The sequence below is a fragment of the Mustelus asterias genome, unplaced genomic scaffold, assembly GCF_964213995.1.
Source record: "Mustelus asterias unplaced genomic scaffold, sMusAst1.hap1.1 HAP1_SCAFFOLD_1093, whole genome shotgun sequence".
NCBI classification, from domain to species: Eukaryota; Metazoa; Chordata; class Chondrichthyes; order Carcharhiniformes; family Triakidae; genus Mustelus; species Mustelus asterias.
In genome coordinates, this window is record NW_027591038.1 from 79697 (window position 1) to 104191 (window position 24495).

Below are 24495 nucleotides of genomic sequence, written 5' to 3' on the forward strand. Positions count from 1 at the left end.
GATTAGCGGGTAAATATGTGGGGGTAGGGCCTAGGTGGGATTGTGGTCGGTGCAGAGTCGATGGGCCGAATGGCCTCCTGCACTGTAGGGTTTCTATGAAATCTTTTCCCACAGACAGAACAAACAAACATTTCTCCTTCCACATTGAAAGGTTAATGATATTCAGGTCCTGATGAATCGAGTGATTCTGTTCGAGCTCAGTGTGATGTTTGGCTATAAGTTCCCGACCTGTAAATCATCCCCTGCTAATACCCTGGGAATAGTGCTCACAAGATTCATCAATAACCAGCCTCTTGTGCTGTTTGAGTTTCTGTTTCTCTTCCTGTACAATGTAACCCTGCCCTCATGTTCTACAGACATCCATTTCCCAAACACTGATCTGCTCGAGGGGGTTCCACCAACCCAAATGTCTGCCTCTGTACCAGGGTTAAATTCACGGCTGGGTGGCCTTGGAAAGGGAGCACGTGGTGTCCACTGCCACTGCCAGGCCTTCCATGACTGGTGGGTTCTTGTGGGGTCTGGGCTGCATCATCAATCCCGGCCCCCCAGTAATGACATTTTAGTCTCATTAGTTACCTTTCACCCTCATTCTGTTTCATGTCACAGAATCATAGAATCCGTACAGTGCATGAGGCCATTCAGCCCATCGAGTCTGCACCGACCACAATCCCACCCAAGCCCTATTCCCGTAACCCCACATATTTAGTCTCCTAATCCCCCTGACACTAGGGTCAATTTAGCACGGCCAATCCACCGAACCTGCACATCTTTGGACTGTGGGAGGAAACCCGAGCACGCGGAGGAAACCCACACAGACACGGGGAGAACATGCAAACTCCACACAGACAGTGACCCAAGGCCAGAACTGAACCCAGGTTCCTGGCGCTGTGAGGCAGCAGTGCTAACCACTGTGCTGCCCATTTACTTTTGGTTTATATTAAACAACATTTTAATTAATTTTCATACATTTTCTTTGAAGTTCTGTCTTTTTGTTACAATGATGTTTTGAGGAGATTTCACTTGTTTTATTTGTTTATTTCTTTTACTGGTATAAAGAACAGAACACAGATCAGAGACCTCACTGACTTCAGCCCAAAGTGGATCCACAGGAAGAGGACACTTCACAAACATCCCTATTCTCAATGATGGGTCCAGCACATCAAGACTGGGTTTTGCTTTGACCGAGGCCGAGTGTGTTATCACTACCTTCACTGATTCCCCAGGCTAAGAGAGATGCTCTGGAAGGTCTGGGTCCAATAGCTGAAGGTCTGAGAACTGAAATGATCCAGACAGTGAGAAAGGAGAAAAAAAACACTCACAAATGGAGCAGTCAGTAACAGGATATCGAATAATCTCCTCTTATCCTGGAGAAATAAATCAGACTGTGTGCCTGAAATAATATTAGTTCATTTGACTCGCATCGGAATACTAAACTGCAGCAAGTTATGGAGATTATTAACATCAGCATGAAGAAACTCCAGCTCTCAGGCTGAACATGTTTCAGGCTTGGATGTGATTAATCTGGAATTAAAAGTCTACTGATGACCATGAAACCATTGACGATTGTCAGAAAAACCCATCTGGTTCACTAATGTCCTTTAGGGAAGGAAATCTGCCGTCCTTACCTGGTCTGGCCTACATGTGATTCCAGAGCCACAGCAATGTAGTTGACTCTGAGATGGCCTCTGCAATGGAGGGTAATTAGGGATGGGCGATAAATGCTCGGCCCAGTCAGCGACCCTCACGTCCTGTAAAATGAATTTTTAAAGACAACAGCAGAATCCAAATCCTTCCGTCATTTGTGAACTTTCTGGTGTCTCAAAAGGTGGGATGAGTGGATGAATGTCTTCCCACAGTCAGAGCAAAGGAATGGCCTCTCCCCAGTGTGAACTCGCTGGTGTGTCAGAAGATTGGCTGAATGAATGAATCCTTTTCCACACGTGGAGCAGGTGAACGACCTCTTCCCAGTGTGAACTCGCTGGTGTTTCTGGAGGCTGGACGACAGAGTGAATCCTGTCCCACACACTGTACATCTGAATGGCCTCTCCCCATTGTGAACTCGCTGGTGTGTCAGCAGGTCAGTTGTGGTTCTGTAAGTCTTCTCACACTCAGAGCATTTGAAAAGTCTTTTATCCGTGTGAACCAGTTGGTGTTTAGCGAGGTGGGATGATCGTGCAAATGCCTTCTCACACACAGCGCAGGTGAATGGCCTCTCCCCAGTGTGAACCCGCTGGTGTATCAGCAATTCACTTGTGGTTTTATAACTCTTCTCACATTCAGTACATTTGAAAGGTCTGTTATCAGTGTGAACCAGACGATGTGTAGTGAGGTAGGATAATCGCGTGAATCCCTTCCCACACACAGAGCAGGTGAATGGCCTCTCCCCAGTGTGAGTGCGTTCATGTTCGATGAGGTTCTGTGATCGTATGAACTCCCTCCCACAGTGAGAGCAACTGAACTGTCTCTCAGTGTGAACAACCTGGTGCGTAACCAGGTCCTCCGAGCTTTTAAAGTTGCTTTCACAGTCCGAATGGTTTAACAGCCTCTCATCAAGGTGAACTTGCTGGTGTGAAAGCAGGTGGGATGACTGAATGAATCCTTTCCCACACATGGAGCAGGTGAATGGTCTCTCCCCAGTGTGACTGCGTTGATGATTTTTAAGCTGGGAAGGGTAACTGAACCCCTTCCCACAATCCGCACATTTCCACTGTTTCTCCATGGCACTGGTGTCCTTGTGTATCTCCAGGTTGGATGATCAGTTAAAGCCTCATCCACACACAGAACACGTGATGATTTCTCCTGGCTGTGAATGTTGTGATGTTTTTTTCAGGCTGTGTAACTGGTTAAAGCTCTTTCCACAGTCAGTTCACTGGAACACTCTCACTTGGGTGTGTGTGTGTCTCGGTGCTTTTCCAGTCACACTGATGTTTGCAAAACAAACAAACATTTCTGCTTCCACATTCAAAGGTCGATGATAATCAGGTTCTGATGAATGGAACAATTTTGCTGTATTTTTGTGTGATGTTGTGTTTGAGTTTCACATTTGCAAAACTTCCTCTTCTAATACCCTGTAAAAGGAGTTTACAAAAATTATCATTGTAACATGATAGAAATTCAGAACAGATATTTAATTTTCTATTGAATATTCTTTTCCCTTGTTTGTTTCCCCAAATATGTGGTCCAAACAAACTAAAAGAAAAAGATCAGCAACAAAGTACCAACAAGAAGAAAGGTTAGCTTCCTAACTAAACCAGAATGTTGTTTCCAATGTCTTGAAGTTACTTTGTACCCTGCGATGCTCATCAGTTGTGGAAGGTAGCAAGTGCATCAGTGGACACCACATGCTCCCTCTCCAGGAGAGACTGCAAGGATATGCAACATCCACCCAATTGCTATGGACACTGCTCATTCAGCGTCAACAAATTGTTGTTTGAATCTGGCCCAAGAGCAGGTCCAGGAGAAGATACTCTGATCTTGGTTAAGCTACATTTGGAGTATTGCATGCATTCCTAGCCATCAAACTACCAGAAGGACCTGGAAGCTTTGGAGAGAGTGCAAAGAAGGTTCACCACGATGTTGCCTGGTCTCGAGGATGTTGGCGAGGAGAGGTTGAATCGGATTTTTCGCGGGAAAGACAGAGGCTGACGGGAGACCTGATAGAGGTCTACAAAATTATGAGAGGCATAGACAGGGTGGATAGTCAGAGGTTTTTTTCTTAGGGTGGAATTATCAATTACAAGGGGCGCAGGTTCAAGATGAGAAGGGGAATGTTTAAGGCAGATGTGCAGTGGAAGTTTTTCACACAGAGTGGTGGGTGCCTGGAACGTGCTGTGAAATAGGTGGTGGAAGCAGGCACATTAGCAAAATTTAACAGGAATCTGGATGGGTACTTGAATAGGGAGGAATTAGAAATTATCGCTCGACTATTAATCCAGAAACTCAGCTAATGTTCTGGGGACCCGCGTTCGAATCCTGCCACAGCAGGTGGTGGAATTTGAATTCAACAAAAAATATCTGGAAATAAGAATCTACTGATGACCATGAAACCATTGTCGATTGTCGGAAAAACCCATCTGGTTCACTGATGTCCTTTAGGGAAGGAAATCTGCCATCCTTTTCTGGTCAGGCCTACATGTGACTCCAGAGCCACAGTAATGTGGTTGACTCTCAACTGCCCTCTGAACAAGGGCAACGAGGGATGGGCAATAAATGCTGGCCAGCCAGCGACATCCATGTCCCATAAATTAATGTTTAAAAATCCCACCCAGGGCCAATTCCCGCAACCGCGCACATTTACTTTACTAATTCTCCTGACACTCGGGTCAATTTATCATGGCCAATCAACCTAACCCACACATCTTTGGACTGTGGGAGGAAACTGGAGCACCCGGAGGAAACCCACACAGACACGGAGAGAATGTGCAAACTCCACACAGACAGTGATCCAAGGCCAGAATTAAACCTGGGACCCTGGAGCTCTGAGGCAGCAGTGCTAACCACTGTGCCACCATGCTGCCCAGAGGGATACGGACCGAGTAAGGGCAGAAGGTTTTTTGTAAATTAGGGTATCATGATTGGCATGGACTTGGAGGACCAAAGGGCCTGTTCCTGTGCTGTACTTTTCTTTGTTCTCCCCAACTTCCCCCCACACAGCCAAAGACTAGGAGATTGGGGCGAAAGTGTTAACAAAGGTTGCAGAGCAGCTCCTTCAGGTAACTATACAGGGCTGCAACATCTCACACTGAATATAGAATCCCTGCAGTGCAGAATGTGCCATTTGACCCATTGAGTATGCACCGACTCTCTAACAGAGCATCTTAGCCAGGTGTTCTTCCTCACCCTATCCTGGTAACCTCACAATTTCCCATCTAACCTGTACATTGTGGGACACTAAGAGGCAATTTAACATGGGCAATCCACATCTTTGGGCTATAATATAATATTAATATAATGTAAACATGGCCCATGGACTCCATTAGGCTGCAAACATCAGCTGCAGCCTGGGAGTGGGTGAAGCTGTTTAAAATCTGTTAACTCAGCTATGGTACACCGGGCACTAGGACCCAGTTGGGAACAGAGACCCTGAAGCCCCGTCCACTCTGTTACATCACCTGAACGAAGACGCATGCGCACTCCTCGGCTTTGAACCAAGATGGCGGCCAGTAACCGGGGCCACGTTTCGGGAAAAAGACCCGGAGCGGCAAACGCAGCACCTTCAGGTTCGTATAGGGGGTTAGAGAATTCACCCGGTGTTTACAAACTCTCCCCAACCAGAATCGCCTCCGTTACTCACTCCGGGTTTCCGCATCCTTACCGACTGCCTGTTAACCAAAGAAGCGTCTTTGCCTCAGGACACATCACTCGTACTGCGCATGCTCCAACTGGATTAGCATTGGACCTGCGCACGACTCTCCTGCAGTGTCGAAAGGGGACTTTCAGCACCGCGGGGAATGCTGGGTATAAAGCCCGCCATTGACAGTCCCAATTAGTGAATAGTGATTATTTTTGCTGTGTTGTGGAGATTGTGGCGGGTGGGGAAACCGATAAAATTAGGAACAAATTCATAAATAAAGCCAAGTGTACCAGAAAGAAGGAAAATGGGGATTGCTGAAAGACTGTCCTTTTAAGTATTGAAAATATATTTATAATGAGAAGAAAATCAATCTGTGTAGCTTTAGTGAACATCAATATGCAAAGAGTAAGATGAAAGACTTTTAATCACCTCAAACACTTGGCATAGAACTGTCTGAAACTCAAAACAGGAGCTTCAGGAAATCAATGACAAAATGAGCATTTATAAATATGTAAATATATATATATATAGATATACGTATATAAATGAGTATTTACACCGTTGACAGAAGACATTTTTAAATGTAAATTATTTACACAATCACGTTTGTATTCATTTGTGGGACATGGACGTCGCTGGCTGCCCAGCATTTCTTGCCCATCTCTAGTTGCCCTTGGTAGGTACTTAAGATTCAACCACATTGCTGTGGCTTTGGTATCACATGTTTTAATGACAATGTTACAATCCATAATTATCCATGTGGCAGAATGTATCCCATCAGTGACTGGTTGTTCTGAATTTCTGAGCTGAACTGACAGTGATGACATTTGCAAACTTCTTTTACAGGATATTAAAAGGGAAAAACTTGCCGTAAGAAATCTCAAACCAAACTTCACACCAAGATCTGACAGAGTCACTCGATTTAATAGGATGAGGCAAACCATCGCCCATTCTACCATTCCTGTGACTGGAAAAGCACCGAGACACAGACACCGACACCATGGGGAAACCGTGGAAATGTGAGGATTGTGGAAAGGGATTCAAGTCCCCATCTGAGTTGGAAATTCATCGACGCAGTCACACCGGGGAAAGACCATTCACCTGCTCTCAGTGTGGGAAGAGATTTACTAATGCATCCGACCTGCTTACACACCAGCGAGTTCATACCGGAGCGAGGCCATTCACCTGCTCTGTGTGTGGGAAGAAATTCAGTATTTCATCCAACTTAGCGAGACATCATCGAGTTCACACAGGGATGAGACCATTCAGCTGCTCAGTGTGTGGGAAAAGATGCAGAGATTCATCCACCCTGCTGGCACACCAGCAGGTTCACACCAAGGAGAGGCAATTCATCTGCTCTGACTGTGGGAAGAGATTCACTCGGTCATCCAGTCTGCAGAGACACCATCGCATTCACACTGGGGAGAGACCATTCACCTGCTCAGAGTGTGGGAAAGGATTCAGAGATTCATCTGACCTGCTGGCACATCAGCGAGTTCACACCGGGGAGAGGCCATTCATCTGCTCCGTGTGTGGGAAAGGATTCGGAGATTCCTCCACCCTGCTGACACACCAGCGAGTTCACACTGGGGAGAGGCCGTTCACCTGCTCCAATTGTGGGAAGGGATTCACTCAGTTAGCCAACCTGCTGAGACACCAACAAATTCACAGCGGGGACAGGGAGAGGCCTTTCACCTGCTCAGAGTGTGAGATGGGATTCTGTGATTTACCTACCCTGCTGACACACCAGCGGGTTCACACTGGGGAGAAGCCATTTACCTGCTCCCAGTGTGGGAAGGGATTCAATCGGTCATCCAACCTGCTGACACACCAGCGAGTTCACACTGGGGAGAGATCATTTACCTGCTCTGTGTGTGGGAAGGGATTCACTCAGTCATCCCACCTGCTGAGACACCAGCGGGTTCACAAGTGATGACTGGGGTTGGATTCTGCTGTTATTGCTGCTGTTAATCACATCCAGGACTGAACCATGTTCATTCTGACAGTTGGTGAAGTGGGAGGGTCGGAGGGTTTCTTGCTGTTGGACTGGCCGGTCTCAATTTTCATTCCAGTGGCTGATTCTCTTTGAGCGAGGGCACATTTCCACTGAAATGATCCACAAAGGCAGATGTCAGATGAGACCGAGATGAGGAAAAAACTTAACTCAAAGGGTAGTGAACTTGTGGAATTCTCTACCACAGAAGGCTGTGGAATCCCAGTCACTGAATATATTCAAGGAAGAGATAGATTTTAGTTTAGATTTTAATGGCTTCAATCGGTATGGGGAGAATATGGCATTGAGATCGAGGATCAGCCATGATCATATTGAATGGTGGAGCAGACTCGAATGGCCTGCTCTTAGTTTCTTACAGTACAGTAATTTTATCCTGAGTAATAACGTCTTTTTCCTACCACTACAGGTCCTTTATCGCTCATCCGTCCTCATTCTGAGGGTTGGCCGCGCTCTGAACAATCTTTCTCCACTGATTTCCCAGCTGCTCTCACTGCCTGTCCCATCGAGAGGCCGGTCCACATTCCGATATTATCCACCCATCTTGGGCCTTCCTTGCACACATTTTCCAGGTGTTCTGTCTCACATTACCTCTTTTTCCAAACACTCCCTCCCTATTCACAACACATCTTATAGAGACATATAAGATAATGAAGGGGCTCGACAGGGTAGAGGCAGAGAGACTCTTTCCACTTAGAAAGGAAACAAGAACTAGAGGACACAGCCTCAAAATAAAGGAGGGTCAGTTTAGGACAGAGTTGAGGAGGAACTTCTTCTCTCAGAGGGTAGTGAATCTCTGGAATTCTCTGCCCACTGAAGCAGTGGCGGTTACCTCGTTAAATATGTTTAAGTCACAGGTAGATGGATTCCTGATCAATAAGGGAATTAAGGGTTATGGGGAGCAGGCGGGTAAGTGGAACTGATTCACTTCAGATCAGCCATGATCTTATTGAATGGCGGGGCAGGCTCCAGGGGCTAGATGGCCGACTCCTGCTCCTATTTCTTATGTTCTTATGTCCAAAGTAAGTGAGCTTCCGGGATGTGAGAGCCTCAGACAGGTTCTGGTGAACACCAGCTTTCTCCAGCACCCACTCATTCATCCACTTTGCCGTTCGTGACACACGGAATATCCGTCCGAGTCCTTTCATTTCAAACACTTTTATTGGAGCCTCGTCACTCTTATTGATGGTCCAGCTTTCACAGACGCACATTGTGACCGGCCACACAAGGGCTTTCAGAAGGTGAATATTCATTGTAACCGAGATGCTGTGTCTGCTCCACACTGTTTTCACTGAGATCACAACACCATGATCCTTAAGACTGGTCTGAGTTTGTTTGATCGATCCTGCAGTCAGATCTCAGATAAATACATGAGTCTCTGTTCCATTGAGTTTCCAGCACAGGGCCGGGCCAGCCGGCTCAATCGGCCTGTCAGTAATTTGCTCCACATCAGCCTCCACCTCCCCCACTGCATCTCCTCCCGATCAGCATATCCTTCTGTTACTGTGTCCCTCATGTGTGGATCTAACTTTCCTTTCAATGTATTCATGCTGTTCACCTCAACCACTCACCATGGACCAAGTTCCATATTCTCTGTGATTTGGGGTCAATAATGAATTCCCCTTCTGTACTCTTTAACATCGAAATTTAGATCAAATTAAACAATCAAATTAAATGAATGGGAAGGTGGGGAGTGGGGGGAGGGGGGGTGGGGGAGGGGAGGGGTGGGGGGTGGGGGGGGGGGAGAATCCTTTAAAGGGACAGCCACAAACTAAACCCTGAATGAAAAGTTACAAACGTAAAACTATGATGTGGTTCTGGGGAGGAATGAAGCTCTCCAGCCCCCACAGTGCCCACTGAAGACCTTGTGTTGGTCGTCACCACATGCTTCCTTTCCAGGGACACCTGGTCGCAAACATGGGCTGACATGGTGGTTCGCACTGCTGTCTCACAGCTCCAGGGAGCCGAGTTCAATTCCAGCCTTGGGTGATTGTCTGGATGGAGTTTGCATGTTCTCCCCATGTCTGCATGGGCTTCCTCCGGTTAGTGTCACAAGTAGGTTTACATTAACACTGCAATGAAGTCACTGTGAAAATCCCCGAGTCGCCACGCTCCTGCACCTGTTCGGTGACACTGAGGGAGAATTTGGCATAGCCAATGCACCGAACCAGCACGTCTTTCAGACTGTGGGAGGTAACCGGAGCACCCGGAGGAAACCCACACAGACACGGGGAGAACCTAGACTGTGACCCAAGCTGGGAATCAAACTCAGGTCCCTGGCGCTGTGAGGCAGCTAACTGCTGTGCCACCGTGCCACCAATGATCCAGGTGAATGTTAAATAAGAGACAGACCAGAATTATGATCTCTCAACTATTATAATGGTTTATTCAAAAAGAGTAAATAATACGAGAGAAATTAAAACAATGAGTCTCACTGCCTTCTGCCTGTCGGAGACCCTTCTAACGACAGCTGGTCTGGAGCTCGAGAGGTCCCGGCACCGTTCGTGATCCCGGTCCAAGGTGAAGACCAACGTACCCGGGTCGAAGCCCCGCCCCCCGTGTTTTACAGTGCGGCACAAACAACCTGAAAGGAGATTTGGTCAATTCCCAGGCTTGGGAAACAATATACAAACACAGCACTGGAAGGTCAGCTTGTTTCTGTTGCGCAGCTGCTTCTTTAGGTTCTCACAGCATGAATAAATGCTGAGTTGACTGGTGAATATCTTAACTCTTTACTTTCTATACATTCCACCCTGAGATTCAGCAGCCAACGCAGCAATCCCATCTGTACCTGTATAAGTTCCTTCACAACAATGACCTGTGTGAACAATGCACGCACTCTGTGCCACAAGACAATTAAAATGAACAACAAAAGGGTACAAAGTAGCAGTATGACAACAGGATGTAACATTAAAGTAAAAACAGCAGATGCTTTGGGTGACCATACATTAAAAACATCCCACCAAAGGTGAAAACTGAGGCAATTAAGTTCATCCGATGTTTGGTGAAGTTTGCCTTAAGCACAGGTCATTTCCACACTCTGCCTGAGAAGATGTTGCCTGTTTTGACTTCGGTGTGCAGAAACGTGTGTATTTTGTTCAATAAACCTGCATAATTTATTAACTTCAATTGAAGGCAGATGCACAATACCGTGGGTGTGTCTATATCAAATAATATGTTCTATTAGTATGTACATCAAATATGTCCCATGCATCTCTCCAACATTGGTTTACAGGGGGTTCAAGCTATCTGGCATTCAGATGTACATTGAGAGTGCTGGTAATGCAGACATAGTTTTTTTAAATTATTCGTGGAGTCACATGTGGGCCAGACCAGTTAAGGATGGCAGATTTCCTTCCCGAAAGGATATTGTGAATCAGATGGGTTTTTTTCTGACAATCGACAATGGTTTCATGGTCATCAGTAGATTCTTATTTCCAGATCTTTTTCATTAAATTTCACTACCTGCTGTGGTGGGATTTGAACCTGGGTCCCCAGAACATTAGCTGAGTTCTGAATTAGTAATCTAGCGATAATACCACGAGGCCATCGCCTCCCCACCAAACTTGTCCAAATTCATGCATAATAGTATCATTAACTGGCGATAATTCCTATTGACATTGGCCATGACTCAGCTGTAAGGTACAAGCTTCATGTATGAGGAGTTATGTAGAGGACATACCATCACAAAAGGCCATTGGCTACAATCCGCCGCACTGAGCACGGGTGCCTGGACAGTGATGTTATACAAAAAATATTTCTGTCCTTCTGCACAAGTACATTTGTTTTGAGTGCATATTTTACTGGATGCCTTCCATCCCCCATGCATAGGGAGTGAACGCAGCTTAGGAGGTACAAGCCAAGCATGTCCAGCAGCAATTATCTCCCCTTTTCTGTGGGGTTTGGTTTGAGATATGTACCCACACCTTGCCACCCTTACATACAGGTGTGTCATATTCCCTGTCTGGAGGAAGAATTGAAGGGACAGGTTGTTTTATCATCTGACTCACGGGGTTTCATAGAATCCCTACAGTGCAGAAGGAGGCCATTCGGCCCATCGAATCTGCACCGACCACAATCCCACCCAGGCCCTACCCCCATAACCATACTTATTTGCCCTATAACACCCTGACACTAAAGGGCAATTTATCATGGCCAATCAACCTAACCCACATCTTTGGAGCGTGGAAGGAAACCGGAGCACTTGGATGAAACCCACGCAGACACGGGGAGAATGTGCAAACTCCATACAGACGGTGACACAAGCCAGGAGTCAAATCCAGGTCCCTGGTGCTGAGAGGCTGCAGTGCTAACCACTGTGTCACCGTGTTACCCCTCCTTTTTATGGCCTATTCAAATTATGTAAGGCCTGTGCCACTCTTGAGTGTGTGATCACTGGTTAAAAGCTTGATTTGTTGTTTCAATAGCCCATTCATGTGTTCAATCAGGCCAGGCTAGGGGATCTGCAATACCCAATGTATTCCATTCATTGACTCCTATGTGATACAAATGTCATTCCAAATTGATTTTTACACGGTGAGATTTTATTCCTTCGCACCTTATCACATTATTATTCTTGATCACTCGAGCTCTGATTTTTCACTGGCCATGCTAGGGTAGGATTATAACCATTCATTAGAATCTACTCTCGCTTTTCAGTCCAGTGCTACTTGGAGTATACCGTCACTTCAGTGACTATCGGGTCATAGTCCCTCACAGTTCTCATCACAAATTTATGATCAAATAATTGAAACAATGTCTGAGAACGCTTCTTAACTTCTTAATCAACTACCTACCACTGTTTGTTGATTGGTCGGACCCCCTTTTCACAGATTCGGGTATCTCAGCCACTGAACACCAGCCAGTCCTGGAATAAGTTTAATTCTAACTCAATGAGGAAATATTCTCACCAGGTCCTCTGTCAGGGCACTGCTAAGCAGCTTTAATGGTCCATGATTGCAGAAACTGAGCTGTGGTCAAATTTGATTGAGTTTTTTGAAGGGGTAACCAAGAAGATAGATGAGGGCAGTGCAGTTGATGTTGTCGACATGAACTTTAGCAAGATCTCTGAGAAAGTACCGCATGGTAGGTTGTTGCATAAGGCTAAAATCTCATGGGATCCAGGGTGAGGTATCTAAATGGATACAAAATTGGCTTCTTGACAGAAGCCAGAGGATGGTTGTGGAGGGTTGTTTTTCAAACTGGAGGACTGTGACCAGCAGTGTGCCTCAGGGATCAGTACTGGGTCCACTGTTATTTGTCATTTATATTAATGATTTGGATGAGAATATTGGAGGCATGGTTAGAAAGTTTGCAGATGACACCAAGATTGGTGGCATAGAGGACAGTGAAGAAAGTTATCTCCGATTGCAACGGGATCTTGATCAATTGGACCAGTGGGCTGACGAATGGCAGATGGAGTTTAATTTAGACAAATGCGAGGTGATGCAATTTGGTAGATTGAGCCAGGGCAGGACTTACTCAGTTAATGGTAGGGTGTTGGGGAGTTACAGAACAAAGAGATCGAGGGGTACACATTCATAGCTCCTTGAAAGTGGAGTCACAGGTGGACAGAATGGTGAAGAAGGCATTCGGCATGCTTGGTTTCATCGGTCAGAACATTGAATACAGGAGTTGGGACGTCTTGTTGAAGTTGTACAAGACATTGGTAAGGCCACACTTGGAATAGTGTGTGCAGTTCTGGTCATCCTATTATAGAAAGGGTATTATTAAACTCGAAATAGTGCAGAAAAGATTTACTAGGATGGTTTGAGTTATAAGGAGAGGCTGGATAGACTGGGACTTTTTTCTCTGGAGCGTAGCAGGCTGAGGGGTGACCTTATAGAGGTCTATAAAATAATGAGGGGCATAGATAAGGTAGATGGTCAATATCTTTTCCCAAAAGTAGGGGAGTCTAAAACGAGAAGGCATAGGTTTAAGGTGAGAGGGGAGAGATACAAAAGTGTCGAAAGGGGCAATTTTTTCACAAGAGGGTGATGAGTATCTGGAACAAGCTGTCAGAGGTAGTAGTAGAGGCGGGTACAATTTTGTCTTTTAAAAAGCATTTAGATAGTTACATGGATAAGATGGGTATAGAGGGATAGGGCCAAATGCGGGCAATTGGGATCAGCTAAGAGGTTTTAAAAAAAGGGCAGCATGGACAATTTGGGCTGATGGGCCTATTTCCATGCTGTAAACCTCTATGACTCCATAGTCCAGTCCCATAATGCCTCACATTCAAACTACAGTCCATCAATTATAACAGAATATGTGGCTATATGTAGCTGCCTCGGCCATGGTCAACCCCAACACTGCCTTCCTGAACTGTTCCAATGCCTGAGGTATAGGTGACCCAAAGTGCTGTTAGGGAGGGACTTCCAGCTACACCTTCCAGACTTTCATTAGAATGTAAGTGGGTTCCAGATCGATATATTCCATTCAACCACACCCAAGGTTAGTTATTCCAATTCCGTTATTGTCCAGGACAATATATTCACAGTATCTTTAAAACAGAAATTAAACATTCCCATTTGATTTCAGACAGTAACATATTCTGTTGGATTGATCTTTGTCAATGTCAGGCTGGGGTTGTTCCCCTTGGAGCAACGGAGGTTGAGGGGAGATTTGATAGAGGTGGACAAGATTCTGACAGGTTTAGATAAGGTGGACAAAGAAAATCTGTTCCTATTAGCTGATGGGACAAGGATGACAAGCAAATTTAAAGTTTTGGGTGGGATCACAGAATCAGAGAAACCCTACAGTGCAGAAAGAGGCCATTCGGCCCATCGAGTCTGCACCGACCACAATCCCACCCAGGCCCTACCCCCATATCCCTACACATTTACCCGCTAACCCTCTAACCTACGCATCTCAGGACTCTAAGGTGCAATTTTTAGCATGCCCAATCAACCTAACCCGCACATCTTTGGACTGTGGGAGGAAACCAGAGCACCTGGAAGAAACCCACGCAGACACGAGGAGAATGTGCAAACTCCACACAGACTGTGACCCAAGCCAGGAATCGAACCCAGGTCCCTGGAGCTGTGAAGCAGCAGTGCTAACCACTGAGCTACCGTGCTGCCCATGTGAGGAAGAATATTTTGATGCAGTGAATGGTAATGACCTGGAACTCGCTGCCTACGAGGGTGGAGGAAGTGGAGACAATAAACAATTATAAAGGAAATTGGATGGACATTTGGGAGGTTTCAAACAGAAATGCTGACTAAATATCTCTGAACTTCCTCACACCCGGTCACTCTGTGATCCTTGTGAAATTTGAAACCAGGTATTCGCAACAAGACTCAAAGAGCATCTGCCATTGGAGGCAAAGTCATGAGACCGGCCAGTTCCCATTGACCAATATAATTGAGAGCAGAAACAATAACAGCAGAATCGACCCCTGGAATCACTCGTGAACTCGCTGGTGTACCAACAGCTGAGATGAAAGACTGAATCTCTTTTCACACACAGAGCAGCTGAACGGTCTCTCCCCAGTGTGAACTCCCTGGTGTGTCTGCAGGCAGACACGTCCCACTGACCTGCACTTGGACCATATCCCTCCACACCTCTCTCATCCATGAACCCGTCCAAATTTTTCTTAAATGTTCAAAGTGACCCTGCATTTACCACTTTATCCGGCAGCTCATTCCACACTCCCACCACTCTCTGCGTGAAGAAGCCCCCCCTAATATTCCCTCTAAACTTTTCTCCTTTCACCCTTAACCCATGCCCTCTGGTTTTTTTCTCCCCTCGCCTCAGCGGAAAAAGAAACTTGTTGGTGTTTCTGCTGGCTGGATGAATCACTGAACCGCTTCCTACACAGAGTAGGTGAATGGCCTCTCCCCAGTGTGAACTCGCTGGTGCCTCCGCAGGTGGGATGACTGAATGAATCCCTTCCCACACTGAGAGCAGGTGAAGGGCCTCTCCCCAGTGTGAACTCGCTGGTGTCTCCACAGGTGGGAGGACCGAGTGAATTCCTTTCCACACAGAGAGCAGGTGAACGGCCTCTCCCCAGTGTGAACTCGCTGGTGTGTCCGCAGGCTGGATGAAGCTCTGAATCCCTTCCCACACTGAGAGCAGGTGAACGGCCTCTCCCCAGTGTGAACTCGCTGGTGTGTCCACAGGCTGGAAAACTGACTGAATCCCTTCCTTCACAGCACGCAAGAAACAATACTTTTCACTGTCTATGAATACATGTGACAATAAATCAAATCAAATCAAACCCTGCACATTGTTCCTTTTCTGATAACAGTCTAAGTCCCTCCTGAGTGCCTCAGTTGAACTTGCTTCCACCCAATCTAGGCAGTGCATTCCAAACCCGAACATTTGTGCTGGAAGGGATTTGCTCAGTCACCGTGTCTCATTGACCATTACCTTGCTCACACTGAAAGGAGTGTTTACATGTTCCGAATGTGTGAAAACCTTTAAAAGCAGACATGAAATGTGCATCACCAACTCATTCACATGAGGGAGATATCATTCACCTGATCCATGGATGCAAAAGGACTTTCCCTTTCTTCCAACCTGTTGAGACACCAATTAGTCCACAGAGGGGAGTAGTTTTTATCAGCTTTGGGTGTGGGAAAGGCTTCATTCAGTCATCCAACCTGGGTGGCATGGTAGCACAGTGGTTAGCACTGCTGCTTCATAGCTCCAGGGACCTGGGTTCGATTCCCGGCTTGGGTCGCTGTCTGTGTGGAGTTTGCACATTCTCCTCGTGTCTGCGTGGGTTTCCTCCGGGTGCTCCGGCTTCCTCCCACAGTCCAAAGATGTGCGGGTTAGGTTGATGGGCTATGCTAAAATTGCCCCTTAGTGTCTTGAGATAGGTAGGTTAGAGGGATAAGCGGGTAAATATGTAGGGACATGGGGGTAGGGCCTGGGTGGGATTGTGGTCGGTGTAAACTCGATGGGCCGAATGGCCTCTTTCTGTACTGTAGGGTTTCTATGATTTCTATGAACCTGGTTAGACACCAGTGACTTCACAGGTGACTGTAGAGGTTGGCTTCTGCTGTCATTACTGCTGTTTTTTAAAAAAGTTTAAAGTTTATTTGTTAGTGTCACAAGTAGCCTTACATTAACACTGCAATAAAGATACTGTGAAAATCCCCTAGTCACCACACTCTGGCGCTTGTTCGGGTACACTGAGGGGGAATTTAGTATGGCCAATGTACCTGACCAGCATGTCTTTTGGACTGTGGGAGGAAACCAGAGCATCCAGAGGAAACCCACACTGACATGGGGAGAACGTGCAGACTCCACAAAGACAGTGACAAAAGCTGTGGATCAAACCCGAGTCCCTGACACTATGAGCCAGCAGTGTTAACCACTGTGCCACAGGGCCACCCAATTGGACTGAACAATGTTCATTCTGCGAGTCAGGTTTTGCTTCTGACAATAATAACCATCCTATCTTGACTGGGCTTTACTTCTGGATAAATATGAAATTCATCAACTTTTTTAAAAATATATATTTTTCTGGATTTTTTCTTTTCCAAAGACTACAGAGCTTTTACATTATTTCTGCTGAGGAAGCATTATCACTCTCCATCCATTTCAGGAAACCTCATCTGGTAAAGATCTGTTCCCACAGGATTTTAGCTGTAGTGTCTGCATCATTTTTACAAACAGGGAAAGCTTCAACCCACCAGCTAAATATACCTGTAATTAGCAGGATATACCAGTCTCCTCCTTTTAGTGTGGAGAGTGAGCTGGTATAATCAAGCTGCAGTGTTTCCCAGGGAAGATCAATAATATGGGATGTGTTCATTAGGACAATGCATTTTGCAGGATCTGATTAGTTTAGATACAGATGAGGCACAGCTTCAGGTGCTGATGGACATTCTGACGCATCCTCAGCTGCTGATAGTATGATCATCTTGTATAATATTGAGGAGTCAAAAAACAAGAAATATGCCTTGCTTTGATCTTATACTACCTTTCTAAGGTGTGACTAAAGTCAAATTCAAACCATGCTTGTGATTTTAAAAAAAGTCTGTGTCAGATGAGTGAGTCCTTACTTGCTGTGAGTGATGAGGGGAAGTTTTTTCTATGGTGCCCACCCTCTTTGCCCACAGTCACATTTGGGTCAGCGTCCTGATAAGTTTTTAAAAGACATTTACCTGGAGTCTGTCGTACAAGTCCCAACGATTGTGTTTTGAGTGGATCCCATGGAATCTCCTCTAGAGCAGCTTTCCTGGTGATTCAGTTTGCTTGGTTATTACCATCACTCCCTTCACTAACTCCTGCTGCTGATCTACCTTCACCTCACAAATAGCAATTGTCCTGGACACTTACCAGCAACATCCCCAATCTTTCAGTTTGGAGTGGTGAGGAGTGGTTTCCTTTCTGCTGTGGAGAAGCCGTGTTTTCTCCCCCAAAGGGGTAGGTTTTCTGTGAGGGAATTACAACCAAAGGAGCTTTCAGAATATTTGGTGATTGTATCAGTAACAGTTTGAAGGCTGTGATCACAATAAATTCAGATTTCTGGGCTAACTGTTGTGGTTGTGGTGGATATTTAGTGAGGATATGACAACTGTTGTGGAGAATCAAAGACACAGCTCCAGTCTGATATAGACCTTGTTCATAAAACCAGATCACATAAACCCCAGTGCAATCTAACAGTGATTTGTATTTAACAGGTCCATTGGACAATACCTCTTTGCCTGACTAATATGTGGGATTCTTTCACACTGAAACATCCCAGCCAAGTAATAATTCTGAAGATTTAGGACATTAATTCTTTTTCTTTGTAATTCCATCAATCAATTACTCTTAACACACTGGAATACTCCCTTGTCCCTTTAGGATAATATCACTACAGTATATGGGGGTCTGCAGAAATATATAATTAATCTCTGGCAGGCACTTTGTGTGCTTAATGGGCACTTTATATCTGCTCAATGAATTGGATAATCAATCTTTCCACAGGGCAATTGTGTCTGAGAACTATCCGACTGGAAAACTTTTTCCATTAAGGTCTCAGATTACTGCAGCAGATATACATTGTTCTGACTCTGCCAGCAGGGCTGTGGAATTAATTGGATAGATCTTCCAGAGAGCCAACACAGACATAATGGGCCAAATGGTTTCTATTTGTGTTGTATCATTATATAGAAGAGTGAATATTCAGTATCAGGGACAGAGAGAGGAACCAGTGACTGTGCGATTGAACCCAGCCAGAATCAGCACCATCAACAGAGGAGTTTGGATACAGGAGTTGGGACGTCTTGTTGAAGTTGTACAAGACATTGGTAAGGCCACACTTGGAATACTGTGTGCAATTCTAGTCACCCTATTATAGAAAGGATATTATTAAACTAGAAAGAGTGCAGAAAAGATTTACTAGGATGCTACCGGGACTTGATGGATTGAGTTATAAGGAGAGGCTGGATAGACTGGGATTTTTTTCTCTGGAGTGTAGGAGGCTGAGGGGTGATCTTATAGAGGTCTATAAAATAATCAAGGGCACAGATCAGCTCGATAATCAATATCTTTTCCCAAAGGTAGGGGAGTCTAAAACTAGAGAGCATAGGTTTAAGGTGAGAGGGGAGAGATACAAAAGTGTCCAGAGGGGCAATTTTTTCACACACAGGGTGGTGAGTGTCTGGAACAAGCTGCCAGAGGTAGTCGTAGAGGTGGGTACAATTTTGTCTTTTAAAAAGCATTTAGTTACATGGGTACGATGGGTATAGAGGGATCTGGGCCAAATGCGGGCAATTGGGATTAGTTTAGGGGTTTAAAAAAAGGGCGGCATGGATAAGTTGGGCCGAAGGGCCTGTTTCCATGCTGTAAACCTCTATGACTCTATGAGTGAGAGGGGAAACGGTGTAAAAACTTTGATACCTCTGTGTGATCCACAGCAGATCTTCCAGAAATAGAGCACAGCAAATCACCAATTCACAATATTTTGTTATCTCAAACGTTAACAATTTTATTTTGTATTAACTGTTTGAGAATTCAATGGTGCAGTTATCACCCAGCATTCGCTGCGGGTGTGAAAGTGCCCTATTTACGCCACAGGCGCCCAATGCGCAGGCGCAGTGTCACTTTACTCGGAGCCCTGCGAGTGCGGGAGACGGTTTTTCCAGCGGTGAGAGTCGATGGGGCGGAGGGCGGTGCAGAGCCGGGGTGGGGAAGGAGCGGAGGCTTCACAAACACCCGCTGTAGGCCGCAAGGTCGGAATCAGACCCGACGGGTCTCGGGTTTGCAGCTGCGGGGATTTTATCCGGGATCAGGCCCTGTGCCGTGGTCGCCATCTTTGTTCCGCGGGGAGCAGGGCGCATGCGCAGGCAGTGGGCGGAGCTAAACCAGACAATGTTGGAAAAGCTCAACAGGTCTGACAGCTTCTGTGGGGACAGAATCAGAATGGAGCCAATGTTTCCAGTCTGGATGACCCTTTGTCAGAGCTAAGGGTAAAGAGAATCAGAAAAGATTTATACTATGGGGTGGAATGGGACAAAGGGAATGTAATTAGGATAAAGATGGCACGGCTTCACCTGAAAGGGGTGTTTAGGATCTTGGATGGTGAGCAGAGAGGAGGTAAAGGGGCAGGTGTTGCACCTTCTGGCAGGACCCAGACCTTCCTGTCATTTGCCACTTCGTGATGTGGAGATGCCGGCGTTGGACTGGGGTAAACACAGTAAGAAATTTAACAACACCAGGTTAAAGTCCAACAGGTTTATTTGGTAGCAAAAGCCACACAAGCTTTCGGAGCTGGGGCTTGCAGCTCCGAAAGCTTGTGTGGCTTTTGCTACCAAATAAACCTGTTGGACTTTAACCTGGTGTTGTTAAACTTCTTACTGTATTTGCCACTTCAACAGACCACACTACGCTCTAGTCCACATGTCCATCCTTGCAATGTTCTGGTGAACCCCAACGCAAACTGGAGGAACGATTGGGCACTTTAAAGCCTTCTGGATTGAACATTGAGTTCAACAACTTCAGAGCATGAACACTCCCCTCCACCATCACCCCATTTCCATTTATTTTATTTAATCCTGTTTCTTCTTTTCATCTCATTCATCCATTTTTATCATCCTTCTTTCTCTCTTTCATTTTTCCACTTTTCCAATCCCACTCTCCTTGCCTCCCCCACCCCCACCCCACCGTTCAAGCCAACTGCCTGAACCATCTGTACCTCTATTCTGCCATTCACACATTATGATCCCTTAATGGACACTTTTAGCACTTCTCTCTGTCATCTTTACCCTAATTTACATTCTTTTTGTCGTTTTACAGCTCCCCCTCCCCCACCCTCAATTTGTTTTTGATTTTCTTTGTCCTTAGCTCTGACGAAAGGACATCCAGACTCAAAACGTTGGCTCTATTCTCTCCACAAATGCTGTCAGGCCTGCTGAGATTTTCTAGCATTTTCTCTTTTTGTTTCAGATTCTGGCATCTGCAATGGGTGGAGCTCCAGGGTCCTGGTGACCAGGAGAGAAGATGTTTGATTCGTTGACTAACAGGGCTGGGTTACTGTACACCCTCTTCAGAGGGGGTGGTTATGCAGGGTGAATGTGTGGCCATCCGAATAACAGAAGAAAAGGATCATCAGAATTAGGAGCAGGAGCAGGCCATTGACACATTCAGTACACATTCAGTACACATTGACACATTCAGCTCGACCATTCAGTAAACTCATGTCTCATCTGATCATTGTATTTTCCTCCAGCCCCAACCTCCCTAACCCATGAGTGGGAGTGAAAATGGTGTAGAAAGCAGTCTTGAATATACTCAATGAACCAGCCTTGACTGCTCACTGGGGGAGAGAATTCCACAGGCTATTGGTCCTCAGAGAAGAAATTTCTCCTCATCTCTGTCTTAGAGCCTTATTTTTAAATTGCCTGCAGTTCTAGATTTCCCGTTTTGGAGAAACATTCTTTCAGGACTTATCTTGTCAAGCACCAACATAATCTTACATGCTTCAGTAAGCTCATCTCTCATTTATCTAAAAGTTAATGAGTACAGATGCACCCTGCCCAAACTTTCTTCATAAAACAAACACATTTATGCCTGGAATCAGCTGAGTGAATCTTGTCTGAACTGCTCCCAATGTAAGCATATTGATCTTAAATAATTGTACACAAGGAAATAGGAGAGAATGTTACAAATTTCTATCTTGGACTGACTGATGGATTTTGGAAACTCCTTTAGCAGGGAGTTGCAAGGGGAGGATTTACACAGCAATCTCAAACAAGGAAAATGTTTATCTCATAATTTCTAACCACAGTTGACAAATGACTCTTGTAACCTCCTTTTACAGGGAGTTGGAAGATTTGATGACTGCTATTTTTCCCTGACTCCAGTACTTCTGATATCTTTCCAGCTGCAGGCTCCAGGAGGAGGTTTTAAATTTGAAAAGAGTGAAATTGTTCCAGAGGTGAGTATTATTGAACATTCACCTACAATTCAGAGTTTTTAGTGCTGTGCTCTGTTATCTGTGAGAGGTTCCTTGGCTCTGGGGCTGGTGTGATTCAGCAGCAAGTTCACACTGGGGAGAGGCCGTTCACCTGCATTGTGTATGCAAAGGGATTCAGTCATCCAATCATAGAATCGATGGAACGGAGACAGGCCCTTCGGCCCAAACTGGTCCATGCCGATCAAAATGCCCATCCAAGCTGACCCCATTTGGCTGCATTTGGCCCATAGCCCTCCTTTCCTATCCATGTATCTGTCCAAATACCTTTTAAAAGTTGTCAATGTCGCTGCCTCAACCACTTCCTGTGGCAGTCCATTCCACGTATGTATCACCCTCTGTGTAAAAAAGATGCTCCTCAGGTTCCCATTAATTCTTCCCCTCTTAACTTAAACCTATGCCCTCTCATTCTTGATTCCCCAACCCCGGGAAAAAGACTGAGTATGTTCACCCTATCCATGCCTCTCATGATCTTATACACCTCGATAAGATCACCCCTCAGTGTCCTACGCTCCAAAGAAAAAAGTCTAGTGTATCCAATCTCTCTCTATAACTCAGTCCCTTGAGTCCTGGCAACATCCTTGTAAATCTCTTCTGCACTCCTTCCACTTTAATAACATCTTTCCTATAGCAAGGCAACCAAAACCGAACACAATATTCCAGCTGCGGCCTCACCAACTTCCTGTACAACTGCAACATAACTTCCTAACTTCTATACCCAATGCCCTGACTGATGAAGGCCAGCATGCCAAAAACCTTTTTCACTACCCTACCTACCTGTGACTCTACTTTTAGAGAACCGTGCACTTGAACTCCAAGTTCTCTCTGTTCCTCGATACTCCCTCAGGTCCAGCCATTCACCGTGAAAGTCCAACCCTGATTTGACTTTCCAAAATGCAACACCTCACACTTATCTGTATTGAACTCCATTTGCCATTTCTCGGCCCACTTCCCCAGCTGATCAAGATCCTGCTGCAATTTTTGATAACCTTCCTCACTGTCTGCAATACCACCTATTTTAGTGTCATCTGCTGACACATCAGTGAATTCACACTGGGGAGAGGCCATTTACCTGTTATGTCTGTAGGAAGGGATTAACTCAGTCATCCCACCTGCTCAGACACCAGCGAGTTCACAAGTGGTTACAGGGGTTGGATTCTGCTGTTACTGCTGCTGTTAATAACATCCAGGATTGAACCATGTTCATTCATCTGAGTCATCAGTGCAGACTTGATGGGCTGAAGAGCCTCTTTCTGCACTGTAGAGATTATGAGTTCTTAAAATTCTGTATGAATTAAACATAATTTTACGATTTCTGATTTCTGTACATCTGGAGAGAAATTCCACTCCTTTGTGAGCATTTTGATTGATTTGCTGACTTGCAATAATGTTTTAAATTCATTATTCACTTTAAGCCAGTGAGGAAAGAATGTTCCACAGCAACTTGAATTGTCTGTTCTCAGTTTCTGAGCTGTACTGACTGTGATGAGATTTTAAACTCCTTTTACAGGATATTAAAAGGGGAGGATTTGCCAATAGAAATCTCAAAACTTCACACCAAGCTCTGACAGAGTCACTCATTAGGACGGGGAAACCATTGCCTGTTTAACCATCAGAGTGTCAGGAAAAGCACCAAGACGCAGACACCCACACCATGGGAAAACCGTGGAAATGTGGCGATTGTGGAAAGGGATTCAGATTCCCGTCTGTGCTGGAAACACATCAACGCAGTCACACTGGGGAGAGACCGTTCACCTGCTCCGTGTGTGGGAAAGGATTCAGTGATTTATCTACTTTGCTGAAACACCAGCGAGTTCACACTGGGGAGAGACTGTTCACCTGTTCCAATTGTGGGAAGGGCTTCACTCAGTCATCCCATCTGCTGACACACCAGCGAGTTCACACGGGAGAGAAGCCGTTCACCTGCTCCGTGTGTGGGAAAGGATTCGGAGATTCCTCCAGTCTGCTGAGACACCAGAGAGTTCACACTGGGGAGAAACCATTCACCTGCTCCAATTGTGGGAAGGGATTCACTCAGTCATCCCATCTGCTGAGACACCAGCAAGTTCACACTGGGGAAAGACCATTCACCTGCTCAGAATGTGAGAAGGGATTCAGTGATTTATCTACCCTGCGGAGACACCAGCGAGTTCACACTGGGGAGAGGCCATTTACCTGCTCAGAATGTGAGAAGGGATTCAGTGATTTATCAACCCTACAGACACACCAACGAGTTCACAATGGGGAGAGACGATTTACCTGCTCTGACTGTGGGGAGGGATTCACTCAATCATCCAACCTGCTGAGACACCAGCGAGTTCACACTGGGGAGAAGCCATTCACCTGCTCTCAGTGTGGGGAGGGGTTCACTCGGCCATCCCACCTGCTGAGACACCAGCGAGTTCACGAGTGATGACAGGGGTTGGATTCTGCTGTTATTGCTGCTGTTAATCACATCCAGGACTGAACCATGTTCATTCTGACAGTTGGTGAAGTGGGAGGTTCGGAGGGTTTCTTGCTGCTGGACTGACCGGTCTCTCAATTTTCATTCCAGTGGCTGGTTCCCTTTGAGCGAGGGCACATTTCCACTGAAATGATCCACAAAAGCAGGTGTCAGATGAGACTGAGATGAGGAAAAAATTCTTCAAAGGGGAGTGAACTTGTGGAATTCTCCACCACAGAAGGCTGTGGAATCCCAGTCACTGAATATGTTCAAGGAAGAGATAGATTTTTTTTAGATTTTAATGGCTTCAGGTGGTATGGGGAGAATATGGCATT

General features: G+C 45.7%; 2 protein-coding genes across 3 annotated transcripts in view; one reads left to right on the forward strand and one right to left on the reverse strand.

Annotated features, from left to right (window-relative positions):
• Nucleotides 1-24130, forward strand: part of LOC144487878 (uncharacterized) — a 91289-nt gene extending 67159 nt beyond the window's left edge. Inside the window, 4 exon segments of the mRNA XM_078205925.1 lie at nt 6621-7193; nt 21628-21681; nt 21747-21837; nt 23334-24130. Of these exon segments, the coding sequence (XP_078062051.1) occupies nt 6621-7193; nt 21628-21681; nt 21747-21837; nt 23334-24130 (1515 nt within the window).
• Nucleotides 995-5383, reverse strand: LOC144487881 (uncharacterized). Of its 2 annotated transcripts, none has more exons than XM_078205930.1 (2): nt 5315-5383; nt 995-3068 (listed from the first exon to the last, which is right to left on the reverse strand). In XM_078205930.1, exon 2 carries the CDS (start codon nt 2717-2719, stop codon nt 1796-1798), a length of 924 nt encoding a protein of 307 aa, XP_078062056.1. In that variant the 5' UTR covers nt 2720-3068; nt 5315-5383; the 3' UTR covers nt 995-1795. The 2 variants fall into 2 exon arrangements, with proteins under 2 accessions (XP_078062056.1, XP_078062055.1); XM_078205929.1 differs by having other exon boundaries at nt 5294-5374.
• Nucleotides 24131-24495: the final 365 nt, after the last annotated feature.

Bases quoted from the DNA above. Each gene is read 5' to 3' on its own strand.
- LOC144487881 (XM_078205930.1), bottom strand. From the start codon at position 2,719: ATGGAGAAACAGTGGAAATGTGCGGATTGTGGGAAGGGGTTCAGTTAC.